This window comes from Quercus lobata, chromosome 2, assembly GCF_001633185.2.
Source record: "Quercus lobata isolate SW786 chromosome 2, ValleyOak3.0 Primary Assembly, whole genome shotgun sequence".
Lineage (NCBI taxonomy): Eukaryota > Viridiplantae > Streptophyta > Magnoliopsida > Fagales > Fagaceae > Quercus > Quercus lobata.
The window spans coordinates 62,709,293-62,723,921 of record NC_044905.1 but is presented as its reverse complement, the minus strand read 5'-3'; the positions used below and the strand labels follow the sequence as shown (position 1 = coordinate 62,723,921).

The 14,629-nt window shown below is 34.8% G+C and overlaps 2 protein-coding genes across 3 annotated transcripts; one reads left to right on the top strand and one right to left on the bottom strand.

Annotated features, from left to right (window-relative positions):
* Positions 1 to 415: 415 nt before the first annotated feature.
* Positions 416 to 7,035, top strand: LOC115976117 (beta-galactosidase-like). The gene is made up of 19 exons (XM_031097227.1): positions 416 to 863; positions 1,036 to 1,131; positions 1,235 to 1,347; positions 1,493 to 1,559; positions 1,664 to 1,756; positions 1,904 to 2,047; positions 2,596 to 2,684; positions 2,855 to 2,960; positions 3,058 to 3,145; positions 3,390 to 3,508; positions 3,595 to 3,759; positions 3,962 to 4,137; positions 4,263 to 4,372; positions 4,459 to 4,568; positions 4,668 to 4,778; positions 5,185 to 5,295; positions 5,405 to 5,610; positions 5,695 to 6,022; positions 6,335 to 7,035. The coding sequence occupies exons 1-19, from the start codon at positions 675 to 677 to the stop codon at positions 6,443 to 6,445; spliced, it is 2,532 nt and encodes an 843-aa protein (XP_030953087.1). The 5' UTR covers positions 416 to 674; the 3' UTR covers positions 6,446 to 7,035.
* Positions 7,036 to 7,414: 379 nt separating this feature from the next.
* Positions 7,415 to 11,477, bottom strand: LOC115976116. 2 transcript variants are annotated; one of them, XM_031097226.1, is made up of 7 exons: positions 11,187 to 11,477; positions 10,893 to 11,079; positions 10,196 to 10,385; positions 9,552 to 9,755; positions 8,655 to 8,957; positions 8,398 to 8,559; positions 8,194 to 8,320 (listed from the first exon to the last, which is right to left on the bottom strand). In XM_031097226.1, exons 1-7 carry the CDS (start codon positions 11,385 to 11,387, stop codon positions 8,281 to 8,283), a joined length of 1,287 nt encoding a protein of 428 aa, XP_030953086.1. In that variant the 5' UTR covers positions 11,388 to 11,477; the 3' UTR covers positions 8,194 to 8,280. The 2 variants fall into 2 exon arrangements, with proteins under 2 accessions (XP_030953085.1, XP_030953086.1); XM_031097225.1 differs by having other exon boundaries at positions 7,415 to 8,559; positions 11,187 to 11,474.
* Positions 11,478 to 14,629: the final 3,152 nt, after the last annotated feature.

The window sequence follows — 14,629 nt, the reverse complement described above, 5'->3', positions numbered from 1 at the left end:
AGGACAAGTTAGAAGTTGGAAATATATTTTTTAAATAATTTCTAAATGCGACCATTTTTTATTAAAATAATATAATTTCTCACGTCAATATCAAGGACACCACTAAAGAAAATTTATTGGGATTAGGGAATCTTTCTGTAAATAAAAAACAGGAACAAATTGCACCTGAATTTGGCCTCTTTTCACTTTCTTAGACATTTGTCTTAAATGCTAATCTGATTTTTTTTTTACCACTTATTACTTTTCCCAAAGCAAAAGCTTAAAAGGATACTTAAATGGGTGAACCTAAGTTCCGTGTCAGGTAGGGTGAGGCCCCCCAAAAGTATGAAAAAACTGGGCCCCATATATTCACATTCTCAAATATTTATTATAAAAGCAATTGTGGAGCTTCTTATTCTTTCATCAACACACAACACCTAAACTCTCACCCATCTATTCTTCCATGCACTTAACTATTATTACCTGCCAACTTATTATTAGCTTTCTTTTCATTCTTTAAAAGAATAGAAGTAGAAAGTGTTACAAAGCCCAAAAAACCAAAGTCTCTCTCTCTCTCTCTCTCTCTCTCTCTCTCTCTCCCTCTGTAAGGATTTAAAACAATTTATTGTGTGTGAGGTAGCTACAAACTCAAACCAAAGGCCATTTTACTTTGAGAGACCAAATTGCTTGATAATATGAGTTTCAGAATTCTAGTGTGCAACGTGTTATGGCCAAACATGTTCATCATGTTAGTGCTATTTTTTAGCACTCTGGTTTGTTCAGCTACAGCCTCTGTGAGTTATGATCACAGAGCTATCATAGTAGGTGGGAAGAGAAGGATTTTAATTTCTGGGTCAATTCACTATCCAAGAAGCACTCCCGAGGTACTGCTTTGATCATCATATATGCCAATGTGGTTCACGGGTTTTTGTTGTTTCTTATTTGTACTGTTTTTCATGTGTTTCTTGTCGATGGGTTTATGTGGGGTTTTGGTAATTTGCAGATTCTTTAGCTCAAAGTTTTTGACTTTTTGTGGGTTTCTCTTTGTGGTTGCAGATGTGGCCTGATCTTATACAGAAGGCCAAAGATGGAGGATTGGATGTTATTCAGACATATGTGTTTTGGAATGGACATGAGCCTTCTCCTGGAAAAGTACTTGTTCTAATGCATTTTAATTTGTTTCTGATTTTAAATATTGTTCTCTTTTATAGGTTGAAAAATGCTCACTGGCATTTCCTTGTTTTGAAATTTTCAGTATTATTTTGAGGATAGGTATGATTTGGTTAAGTTCATCAAGCTGGTACAACAAGCAGGCCTATATGTCCATCTCAGAATTGGGCCCTATGTTTGTGCTGAATGGAACTTTGGGTAATAATGTCGATAATATCTATGCAATTTTAACTAAGAGTTTCAATCTCAAGAAAATTTCTACCACCCAAAATAAATAAATAAACAAGAAATTAAAATTCTATTGTATTTCATATGTTCTGTTTTTGCTCTGTTTCTGATGCAGGGGATTTCCTGTTTGGCTGAAATATGTTCCAGGCATTGCTTTTAGAACAGACAATGAACCTTTCAAGGTTGGAACTTTGAATTCCTCACTCTGAAACTTTATTCTTTTTAACTTTTTTAACATATTCTCTGAATTATTTATCGTTTTCTTCTTGTTTTCACTAAAATCAAGGGGGCAATGCAAAAATTCACAGAGAAGATTGTAAGTATGATGAAAGCAGAAAAGTTGTTTGAAACTCAAGGAGGCCCAATCATTCTGTCTCAGGTAGAAAAATTTGACTGAATTATTCTTTGCCACTCTTCTAGAAGTGGGTTTGAAATTGTGTGTTTAAATATGGACTTCAGTTTTCTCAGACACTGGCCGGTCAATCTTGTTAATATCTTAATTAATTTTTGAATTAAATTTTGACAGATTGAAAATGAATTTGGACCAGTGGAATGGGAAATTGGTGCCCCTGGTAAAGCTTATACTAAGTGGGCAGCACAAATGGCTGTTGCTCTTGACACTGGTGTCCCATGGGTAATGTGCAAGCAAGAGGATGCCCCTGACCCTGTTGTAAGTGTTATTCTGTCTCATATTTTCAACGTTTTCTTTTTTCGTGCTTTATATTTGTTATTTTCGAAATAGCGTTCTAGGTGACTTTCATTTATTAGTGTCACAACTTTATTGGTGGGGTTTCTAACAGTATGTTATGTGTAAAGGTTGTGGCTTTGTCTGATAGAGATTTGTTGGCCATACTTTTCCTTTTCCTGCACAGCTATTTGGGGTCCTATGATCTATACATCTCATCAGTTTTGTCTTTTCTTCCATTTCTCTAGGATTTGGGTTTTGAGTTTTGTAATGAATTCAATGATGAGCATGTCTCCTTTTCAATTCATCAAATTTTTTCCTGTTGTCCCGTGAGAGTTTAAGTTAAAAACATTTACTTATTCTTGAGGAGGGAATATACAGTTTAAAAGGCCATGTATTTGGGGGTTAATTTTTTAAGTAATTGGGCTTTCTATTATCAACTATTTGACCAATTATTTTCAGTTTTCAAAGCTTCCTGCCATATCTCTCTCTCTCTCTCTCACCCAAATCTATATTTGTTTATGATGGGATAGATTGATACCTGCAACGGTTTCTACTGTGAAAACTTCAAGCCAAACAAGGACTATAAACCAAAAATGTGGACAGAAAACTGGACTGGTTGGTAAGTCAGACATATTGCTTGTGTAGGCCAAAAATTTATTGCTTTTCTTTACATGAATTTTATTATTCTATACCTTATCCTGTATCTGAGACTGCAATTACGTTGTGTTTTTATCCCAAAAAAAAAGGTTTTCAGATATAATTTTCCTCTCATATCTTTTGTATCCCCAGGTACACAGAATTTGGTGGTGCAGTTCCTTATAGACCAGCAGAAGACTTGGCATTTTCAGTTGCAAGGTTCATTCAGAACGGTGGTTCTTTCATGAATTATTATATGGTACACAATTTTTCATTCTGTTTGCACTTAATCTAATTTACCTGGTGTATGACCTCCTAGAGTAAATATAATCTTATTTATTTTAACTTTTTTGCAGTACCATGGAGGAACTAATTTTGGTCGGACAGCTGGTGGTCCCTTCATTGCAACCAGCTATGATTATGATGCTCCTCTTGATGAATTTGGTATGCATTTAGGATAAGGTTGCTAGAGTAGGTTATGCTAAAGTTGTTTGCCAGCCTTATTAATATTTTTTCAAGTGTAACACTTAATATAAAAAGAATACATGTGCCGACACCAAATATTTGGGAACAAGGCTTTGTTGTTGTAACACCTCATATCATATTGGAGGAAGTTGACTAATATTTGCTCTATTTACTTGAAAACAAATATGTCACATAGTCTCAACAAGTTTCTGTTCTATACCAGGACTACCAAGGGAACCAAAATGGGGACATTTGAGAGACCTGCATAAAGCCATCAAATTATGTGAATCAGCTTTAGTTTCAACAGATCCCACTGTGACAAAACTAGGAAATAATCAAGAGGTAAGGTTTTTCAATTAGCCAAAAGAAACTATGTATTAACTATTTTTTTTTCCAGTATTTTTCTCATCTTCAGTGTCATATCTTAGGCTCATGTGTTCAAGTCGAAGTCTGGTGCTTGTGCTGCCTTTCTTGCAAATTATGACACATCATCATCTGCAAAGGTGTCCTTTGGAAATGCACAATATGACCTGCCACCTTGGTCCATCAGCATTCTTCCTGACTGCAAAACTGCAGTTTTCAACACTGCAAGGGTAAGAGAACACTTTACAGAATGTATATGTACGTAAATGGAAAGATTTAATCTAAAAGCCTTTACAGAATTTTTTAACAAAATTTTGAAGTGTAAATTTTATTTTGGAATGTCAAGTTGAGCTCTGCTTTATATTATATTTCTGTTTGAAGATTCCCAATGATGAATTTTAATATCTGATTGTAAATGGAAATTCTATACAGATTGGTGCCCAAAGCTCACAGAGGAAGATGATGCCTGTAAATAGTGCATTTCCGTGGCAGTCATACAATGAAGAAACTGCCTCTGCTGATGACGATGATGCAACTGTGATGGATGGGCTCTGGGAACAAGTAAATGTAACAAGAGATGCTACAGATTATTTGTGGTACATGACAGAGTAAGTAATTTATAACCAATCACTGCATTGCCTTCTTTGAGGTATTGGAGGAAAAAAAATTCTTGCAATCATGTGAGAACTCATATATTTTATCCCTGAACATTTATAAATCTTCTGTTGCTCAGTGTCAAGATAGATTCTGATGAAGGATTTATCAAGAATGGACAATCTCCACTTCTCACTATATTTTCAGCTGGCCATGCTTTGCATGTTTTCATCAATGGACAACTATCAGGTAATTATGGTTCAAGGAAATTAGGCCCAGTACTGCCAGTTGAACTTTGATTTGATTAATTCACCAGCTTCTTGTTCCTAATGCAGGATCTGCATATGGGGGACTCGAAAATCCTAAATTAACTTTTAGTAACAATGTGAATCTGAGGGTTGGCATTAACAAGATTTCTTTATTAAGTGTTGCTGTGGGTCTTCCGGTTAGTTCTCTCACAAGGATTCATGTTCTTTACAACAATATTAACAATAGAAAGATGTGACGTTTATGATCTTTACCTTGTCTTGTTGATATGTATCAGAATGTTGGCGTGCATTTTGAGACATGGAATGCTGGGATTTTAGGCCCAGTCACATTGAAGGGTCTCAATGAGGGTACAAGAGATTTGTCGAAGCAGAAATGGTCTTACAAGGTATTTATCAAAAAGAGAAATGGTCTTACAAGGTTTTTGTCTAAATGATTTATGTTCCACTCTCTATCATTGCCCCCATTAGACTTAAAGAGCCTAATTAAATCTTGATAAAAAAAATTTATTTTATTAAAAGTAAATATTAAAACAAACTAGCATTCTGAAAAGGCAGGATTCTTAAGAGGAAAATAAGCTTGTCTTTATCAATTAAGGATTTGTTAAATAAATATAAAAATTTAAACTATGCTCTACGTGAGTAACAATAACAACTTATAACTTAAATTACAAATTGGGATATCTAGGCATGGTTAAAAGGTTTTACATTTTTTCAATGAGAAATTTGTCCCTATGACAGTCAGTAGATAGTCACAAGAAGCTAAATGACTTATTTTGTATGTTCACTGAGCAGGTTGGTCTGAAAGGCGAAGCTTTAAGCCTTCATACTGTTAGTGGGAGTTCCTCTGTTGAATGGGAGGAAGGATCATTATTGGCTACAAAACAACCCTTGACATGGTACAAGGTTAGAACAATTTCAATACTCAGTTAACAGATTCCTTCCAATAAACTGATTTGAGATTTGAGAAAAGCAAGTTTGCCAAACTTAAATTGATATTGTGATATCTCTCCAGAGTACTTTTAGTGCACCAGGAGGCAATGACCCATTGGCTTTGGATATGAATAGCATGGGAAAAGGTCAAATATGGATAAATGGTCAGAGCATCGGACGCCACTGGCCTGCATATATTGCACATGGTAATTGTGGCAGTTGTAATTATGCTGGAACTTATGATGATAAGAAATGCAGAGCTAATTGTGGAGAGCCCTCCCAAAGATGGTGAGGAAAGATCTACTTAATTTTTTTATTATTATTATATATTCATGCACTTTAGATATCTGTGATAAAGCTGTTATTTTTCAGGTACCATGTTCCACGCTCATGGCTGAATCCAAGCGGGAATCTATTGGTTGTGTTTGAAGAATTTGGTGGTGACCCAACTGGGATTTCATTGGTAAAAAGAACAACAGGAAGTGTCTGTGCTGATATCTATGAAGGGCAGCCAACACTGAAGAACTGGGGTATGCTAACCTCTGGCCAAATCAATAGACCAAAAGCCCATCTATGGTGCCCACCTGGGCAGAAAATCTCTCAAATAAAGTTTGCTAGTTATGGCCTGCCTGAGGGAACATGTGGCAGCTTTAAAGAAGGGAGCTGTCATGCTCACAAGTCCTATAATGCTCCACAAAGGGTATCTGATCAACTTTAATTGTTATTATTTCCTTTTTATTTCTAAGATATGTATAAATTTCCTAGACTTTTTAATCAATCATTTGTGACAAGCCCTTTGGAAGCTTATAGTTTTGCTTCATCTTAGAACAGTGGTCACTGAAAGAACATGGGTACTCACTGTTTCATTGCTAGGCCTCAAGTCTTCCTGTTATTTGTTGAATTATTCCTTTGATTGATTCTAGATAATTTAAGTCCCACTACAGAATCTGTATTGCTAGTGAACTTCTCTTATTATGCTTTTTTCCCAACTAACCTGGATTGTATCTTGCAGAATTGTATTGGAAAGGAATCTTGTTTAGTTACTGTAGCTCCCGAAGTCTTTGGGGGGGATCCATGTCCAGGAAACACGAAGAAGTATTCACTTGAGGCCGTCTGCAGCTAAACATAGCAGCTTCCATTCCATTAAGTACAGAATAAATGATGAGCTAGTTGTTCATCTTCAGTACATAGACATCTATACAAACCAGATTGTCAAGGCAACTGGTTTTACTATGCGCGAGGACATATGCATGGAGCCACGCCACATGCCACCTGGCCGAACCAAATGTATTAAGTACAGAATAAATGATGAGCTAGTTGTTCATCTTCAGTACATAGACATCTATACAAACCAGATTGTCAAGGCAACTGGTTTTACTTTGCGCGAGGACATGCATGGAGCCACGCCACATGCCACCTGGCCAAACCAAATGTAGATAGAGAAGATGATTCTAAACATGCATCAAAGATGCTTTAGCCCTTATGTGCATAGGCAAGCTGTGATTTGTCAAGTATAGGTTCATACGCTATACATAGGGTTTATTACAACACAAGAATCTCTACACAAGTATGAGGGCAAGCGCTTTAACCTGCTTGCTTGTATGGTACGTAACATTGTAACATTGTAGGAGAAAGCAATTCGGTTCTTGTAACAATAAATTGGCAAGTAAAAAAAAAAACCCCCAGCTGTTGATATGCATTTTGATTTGTTAATTTCTACCATTGAACTAAAAGAACAATATCTTCTTCCTCGTTTTACTTGAAAGTTGACCCACACTTTGCTACCTAATTAGATAATCTTTTATATCACATAAATACAATAATTTAATAATAAGCAATCACTATCGAGCAACATGTGGCAATTTCAAACTATTAATTTAAGCTTTAGGCTTGCTTTCTGACAAGGAAATTTCTTTTTGGAATTATGTAATGCGGACTCCTATTCCAGAGGTTGATTATTTGTCAGTCCAACCAAAAAAGACTTAATACTCTGGTAAATATTTGGAGTAATACTAAGTGTGGGAGCTTCTTGAGGTGCGGAAAGGAAGCAGTGGTGTCAGCCATCTTTATAAATACTCATTAAGAAACAGAATATACAATATTTTTCTTACACCTTAGGGGTATTCATAGAACAAACAGAATAATACATTTTTATACCACCTTATCATTTCCCTACATGAGACAAAAATGGTTAGGAACAACTTCTGTACAGGGGGCCTATTCCTTTACAAAAGTGAAGATAATTTATTATTCAAGCTATTAATTACATCATCTAGATCTTTGTTAACCTGTGATACTTCTTGCCCTTGATTCCTCCACTTCACCAGTCTACTGCTGAGATCCATTAGCATCAGGACTCCATCTTCATCAATTCTGAAATGAATTAGCCTCTTGATACAATTAATCAAGTACTTGCACACCCTTACCTTCACCCGGAAAATAAATTGCAGTCCACTCTCTTCAGTTTCAAACATCAAGTTAGACATGCTCTCAACAGTATCTGTTAAACTGAAGACAAGACAGGCACCTTCTACAGCCTCCCTTTTATTAAAATTTTCAGTCCATCTAACTGATTCTTCTGACCCTACAGAACTCCGCTTGACATGATTCAATGTAGTGCTCTTGCTTTCTATTGACTGCAATATTCTACCAGTTGCAGCAAAATGTAGCAGCGTGTGACATCCCTCTTCATCTATATTATTAGGGCACCCTATCAAGACGCCTAATGGGATTCTTCTGAACAACACACTTTGCTGCAAGTTAAGACCATAGGATGTTTTTTCCTCACATGACGAATAGGTGTTGACAGTTTTATCCTGATACCACATGCATATGTCTTGGAATTCTTTCAGCCAGAGTCCAATGGTTTGACAACCATGCTCTGTTGTGAGAGTGTAATCCTCGTTGTCACAAGATTTGAGTTTCTTCAGTTTCTTACCAAAACCAGCTGCTTCTTTGTCATGTGAAACTGAACCAAATTGTTTGGGCCTCCAGGACTCTGATATTTTAGTTAAAGAATCAACAAGCAAATCCTGATGAGATTTACTAATGGGGCTCAGAATCCATGCAATGTACCTTGCTCCAGCAGCAGAATAAGGTTGTTCCATGTCATGTCTTTGTCCAATTTTGGCTGTCCCCAGTGTATATTTTATATGAAAATTGTCTGGAAGAGCTTCCTCAGTGAAGAGCAAAACAGAGGCAAAATAGAACCAATCTGGGAAGTTGATTGCCAGAGCCCTGCTATGCAAAATTTAAAGATGAGTCTTGGAATTTAGATCAGATGCTGTAAGAGCCATATTGCTTTCATTTGGACCTATGGGGTAGGAATTTACCAAGAAGATTTGTGATCAACTGTTGAAATCTTCATTGCAGCTGGCTTGGTTGTAGAATCAAAATGTTTTCTAGCACGAGGAACTGGTTCATTTACAGACGAAGTTAAATGCAGAAAGGTTTCAGATGAGATTGGTCCAGCCAAGGTCCTCAATAAGTGGTGATGGTTGTAGGGAAGATATGCATTAGAAAAAGGCAGCTTTAATCCCAATTCCACTGATATGCCCCACCATGTTGGTCTGGAGATTATATCTAGTATTATTGAGACCAACTTAGTTAGAAACTCTTGTACAGAGGCCAGACCCCTGTTGTACAAGTAAATTAGAAAACTGGATTAGATAAGCTGGCTAATTTGAGTATTTTATACTTATATGACACAATTTAAAAATAAGTATTAAATGTCATTATTAGATTTATCTGTAATCATTTATCTTAGATGGTAAATTCTGAAATCCAAACGACGTAATCTCAAAATGTTCACATTCATTAACACTAGGATTTTGTTCCCAAAATAAAGCCCTCATTTAACACGTACTATATCAACAAAACTATCAACATTTATTAAGTTTATATAAAAGGTTAATTGACACAAATTTATTTGAAAACATAAATGAACACAGCAGTGAAACTCCAAATAACCTAGTCACAGGACAAGGTGTTATTGACACAAACAGAAAGCATGATTATAATTTATAGCTTGGAAAAAGTAATCTACACATCAAAGACATCATTATGAGTCAGTCATGGAAATGATTATGAGAAAGTAAGATGCACACAAGAAGCACAACACATTTACAAACAACTTAACCTAAAACTTCAACCCCTTCAGGGATGATAGAGGGAACAACCAACAATGCAAATAGCTAAAGTATTCATGGGATCAAGAAACATGTACTCACGTCACTAGAAGCCAGTTATGTAACAAAGCTCTGGTCTCAATAAACATAGTGGGAGAAAGTACCAAGCAAACAATTGTAGAGCGCCAGTCCATCCTCTCATGAAATTCTTCATTTAAACAAATGAAAGGCCTCTCCATAGTGTCTTGTAAAATCTTCAAAACATCATGCTTTAGAGTTAAAGGGTCAAGATACCAGGACAACAACCTGAAAAGGGATAACATATAAATGACAAAATTACAAACTCACAAATATTGATAATGTAGAACAGTGTTACAATCTTAAAATTGCCATTGAAACAATAAGGGCCCGTTTGGATTGAGGGGGGAGGGAGGGAGAGTGGAGGGGAGTAGAGTAGAGTTGGCTGCAAATAGACTAATTTTGGGCTAACTCTACTCTACTCCCCCTTTCTCTCCCTCAATCCAAACGGACCATAAGGTTTCATGCAAATAATATGGCCTTTTTTTTTCTTTAATATGGATGAGAATACTTTACTTAAGTTGAAAGAATAATGGTAAAACTTAACATAACCCAAAAAGTAAAAGAGGAATGACAGCAGTATAAGGTGGAAGAATTAGATAGGTAAGTGAAGCATTTTGTGGGGGAGGGGGGGGGGGATTGTTAAGTAAACTCTGTTCAAAGCAAACCTGAAAGGTATTTCATGGTTCTTAAGGGAGAACTCTCTGGGCAAATGGCAAAGCAGCTGTGAAACTGCTGTGCTTCTTCTATCAATTGATTTTGCATTAAGAACAGGAGTTGATGGCAACAAATGTTGATAACAAGATGCAGAAACCACTACTCTTACAACAGCACATGCTAACATTTGAGAAAGCATCCCTGCAGTACATGAAAAATATGTTCACAAACTCAATGAAAATGACCAAAATTGTTCAATAAATAACATAATTCAAAAGACAAAAATACAATTCCTGGTAAAATTTACACAAATGGTAAGTTCTAATTCATAGTCTCTACTCATATAACTACTAAAACTTTGTACATCATATCACAAAACCTATCACATTTTTAACAATGAACTAAAAGGGCTTAGAAATAAAATTCTCAAACCAAGACCTATCCTACATTTATAAAAAAAATCATAAAGATGAGGAACTCATTTGGAATCCAATAGCAAAATACGGGTTTTCAAAATTTAACAACTTTTCCAATCACAAAATCTATTACACTTTTAACAATGAACTAAAAGGACTTAAGACATATAATTCTCAAAACCAAGACCCATCCTACATATCAAGAAAATATGAAAAAACTCAATTTACAATCCAACACCAAAACCCGGGTTTTCAAGATTTCAAAATGGCATAGACAAGTATTCAACCCTACCATGTCCCTCCAATTTTCCGACAACATCGGCACACGCTTCCACCATTTCTGCACAATCTCGATGTGAAATCGAGCTACCGACCTGAAAAACCTCGTCTTTTTGAAACCAGAAAACCCGGCAAGCAATTGAAGATGACAAGACAGTAACAATAGTGTTGACCAAATACTGGAGCACCGAGTTGAAGACCTAAACAACAAAAAATCACACCAATTAGACATAAAAGAAGCTAACTTTACCACATTTCCTACCTACCAACAAAAAATCTAACCCTAGAAGCTCTGATTTCAGCTTACCTGTGGTGCTTTGAAGCACATTAGGGACAGCGCGGTGTCCAAAACCCTAACCCTAGAATCTTCGTTGCTGAGGTTCAGGGATTGGTTTAGCTTTGCAATTGAGAGGCTAAGAGCATCTTCTTCTTCGTGGTCTTGATTTAGGGTTTTGAGGTGCGAAGCGAGCTTCGCGAAGAGATCGGTGAGCTCTGGTACTGTGGTCATTGGCGCAGAGAATCGGAGGCGACGAATTCTGGGTTCGCGCCAAAATTTGCATCCTTTAAAGCTGTTGCTTAGAGTCTATGGGTCCTAGTGAAGCCCATTAACGTCATAAGCCCATAAATAAAAATACGCTAGTCAGCTCGGTTATGGGTTGAATAAGATATATGGAATTGAATCCCAACACACACACACACACACACACACCAACAACAACAACAACAACAACAACAACTGATTAGTGTTTTAGTTTAATGATAAAATTAAGAGTAGATACCATAGGTTAAAATTTTCAAAGATAGTAAGGTAAGAAGATGGAATTCTAAGAGCATCCACAAATTTTTGTTACAATTTTGACGTGGTAGACTGTGAATGTCTATCAATTACCATGGATCTACCTTTTTTTTTTATCACTACTCACACTCTGTCACATCATAGTTGGGTAAAAAAGTTCAAGTTGTGAAATAGTTTGTGGTACTATAATTTTTTTCCCATATATATGAGCTGATTTAATGCTTGGGATATTGTTAGAACAAACTAAGTATATTCTGTGTAATCCTATTTTTCTATCTAAAATCTCATAATCTTGTTTCTCAAAAAAACAAAAACAAAAACAAAAAATAATTTTGATTAGTTGATGATATGCACAAGAAAACGTGTAGTTTAAGTAAATTGGGTACGTAGCAACCCAATCTTTTATTTATATTATTCTCTTTCTGGATAAGGGTATTATTCATATATGGCCTAAAAAAGGGAGATATATATATATATGATTAATATCTCACCAATAGCATGCCTTCTAGATTTGTTATCTGGTCAAATTAATAACGTGTATCTAATGAATTGAAACTCTATCCACTTTTGGAAGAAGAAAATTTCATAAAATTTCAAGGCCATCGATATCAAGACCTCTCTATTTTAAATAGGGGATTAACGATAGGACAGGAATATATATATATATAGTTACTAAAGTTCTGTATTTGTACGTATCAAAAAAGAAAAAGCTGTTTGTCTGTATAACAATAATAGTATGACATCAACACCAGAAGTAATATACTAGAGATAATGATAGTATGACATCAATACTTGAAGTAACAGTAATACTAGAGAAGTAGAGATAATGATAACAATGATACATATAACAATTGAAAAAAAAAAAAAACATATCACATGATAATATTATGAGTTGGCTTCAAGTTATGTCGTGTATAACTTTAAGTAATGTTACACAATTTAATATTTTTTAATTGAATGTGAATATTAACAAATCTACCATTAGATTACATTATTTTCATATATTCTTTATACTTGCAAAATTTCAAGGTGATAAAGATTAATAGTCATGTCATCAATTAATTGTTTAAATTCAAGTTTTTGTAATTTAAAATAATGCATAAAAAATGAGTTTATGGATCGAATCGTAAATAATATCTAATTGGCATGAATGTTAAGAACATATAGAATACGTAATTCAATTGTAAGATTTTCAAAATATGAAGTCTATAACAAGTTATTAAGTGGTATAACAATTCAGGGGAGGACCTAGGATTTCAAGTTAGGGGGGCCGAAGTATAAGAAGAAGAAAAAAATCCAAATAGGTATCCATGTAGTACTAACAAACTATAAACCAAGATCAATACACAAAATCATTGTTCCTTAATACAAAGACATAAAAATACAAAATAATATTGTTTCTTAAGAGCATCAACTGTTGCCAAAAAAAAAAAAAAAAATCACAAACCAAAACTTACTTTTGCTACGTTAATATAGCATTTGAAATGTCTCGTAGAGTAGCATTTTTGGTATTTGGTGTTCTAAATACTAAATATTTACCATTTAGAACACCTAATGAGCTTACGATGGTTTGGAATTGCATTCCTAAGATTTTTCTTTTTAAATGGTGGCTAAAAATAATAATAATAATTAAAAAAAAAAAGGTAAAATTTTAAAATTAAGCTTGTTACGTGGAAGATTTGATTAAGAAGTGGTGCATGAACTAGTAAAGTTCAACTCTTAGTGAGATTTGTATTTTGAAATGGTGAAGCAATATATCTTCAAAGTCTGCTTATTTTTTCTCTCTATCTATAATGAATCCCAGTTCTTGTACAAGTTTGTTCTCTATATCTTGGTATTCTTAGTTGAGGACAGTCCGAAATGAATTTCTTTGAAGTTAATTATAAGTTATAATGAGTGTTGGATCTAGGGGCGGCGCCACCTTAAGATGTTTCAGGTGTACTTTGTTCACCTTACATGTTTAGGGTTATTTTGGTCATAATTTAGGTTTCAGGGGTTTTTATCTATCATTTTTTTTAGGTTTTGGGGCTATTTTGGTCATTTTTTAGGTTTTGGGGTATTTCGATCATTTGTTAAGTTTAATGGTATTTTGGTAATTTTTTAGGTTTCAAAGGTATTTCGGTCATTTTTTAGGTTTAAGGGGTATTTTGGTAATTTTTGGGTTTTGGGGGGTATTTTGATAATTTTTAGGTTTCGAGAGTATTTCGGTCAATTTTTTAAGGTTTTGGGGGTATTTTGGTCATTTTATAGGTTTTGGGGCTATTTTATTGATAATTTTTTTAGGCTTTGGGGTTATTTTGGTTATTTTTTAGGTTATGGGGTATTTTGGTAATTTTTTAGGTTTCAGGGGTATTTCAATCATTTTTTAGGTTTCGGAGGTATTTTGGTCATTTTTTAGGTTTAGGGGGTATTTTGGTAATTTTTTAGGTTTATGGTGTATTTTGGTAATTTTTAGGTTTCGGGGGTATTTTGGTTATTTTTTAGGTTTTGGAGATATTTTGGTCATTTTTTAGGTTTTGGGGGTATTTTGGTCATTTTTTAGGTTTCGAGGGGTATTTTAGTCATTTTTTTAGGTTTCAAGGTATTTTGGTCATTTTTTAAGTTTAGGGGGTATTTTGGTAATTTTCTAGGTTTTGGGGGGTATTTCAGTCATTTTTTACAAGGTAATTTGGTAATTTTTTTTAAGTTTTGGGGGGTATTTTAGTCATTTTCTTGGTTTTAGAGGTATTTCAGTAATCTTTTAGGTTTCGGGGGTATTTTTTGTAATTTTAAGGTTTCGGAGGTATTTCAGTTATTTTTAGGTTTTTGGGGGTATTTTGGTCATTTTTTTGTTTTGGGGATATTTGGGACAATTTAGAGTTTTTGGGGGGGTATTTTGCTAATTTTAGAGATTTTGGAGGTATTTTGATTATTTTAGTGGTTTTTAAGCATATTTGGTGATTTTAGAGAAATCA

Coding starts and splice junctions, on each gene's coding strand:
- LOC115976117 (XM_031097227.1), top strand. CDS start 675: ATGAGTTTCAGAATTCTAGTGTGCAACGTGTTATGGCCAAACATGTTC. Junction 864..1,035: donor ATCCAAGAAGCACTCCCGAG/GTACTGCTTTGA, acceptor TTGTGGTTGCAG/ATGTGGCCTGATCTTATACA. Junction 2,048..2,595: donor AGGATGCCCCTGACCCTGTT/GTAAGTGTTATT, acceptor ATGATGGGATAG/ATTGATACCTGCAACGGTTT.
- LOC115976116 (XM_031097225.1), bottom strand. CDS start 11,387: ATGACCACAGTACCAGAGCTCACCGATCTCTTCGCGAAGCTCGCTTCG. Junction 10,386..10,892: donor CGGAAAATTGGAGGGACATG/GTAGGGTTGAAT, acceptor CATGTACTGCAG/GGATGCTTTCTCAAATGTTA. Junction 9,756..10,195: donor AACCATGAAATACCTTTCAG/GTTTGCTTTGAA, acceptor ATCCCTTTTCAG/GTTGTTGTCCTGGTATCTTG.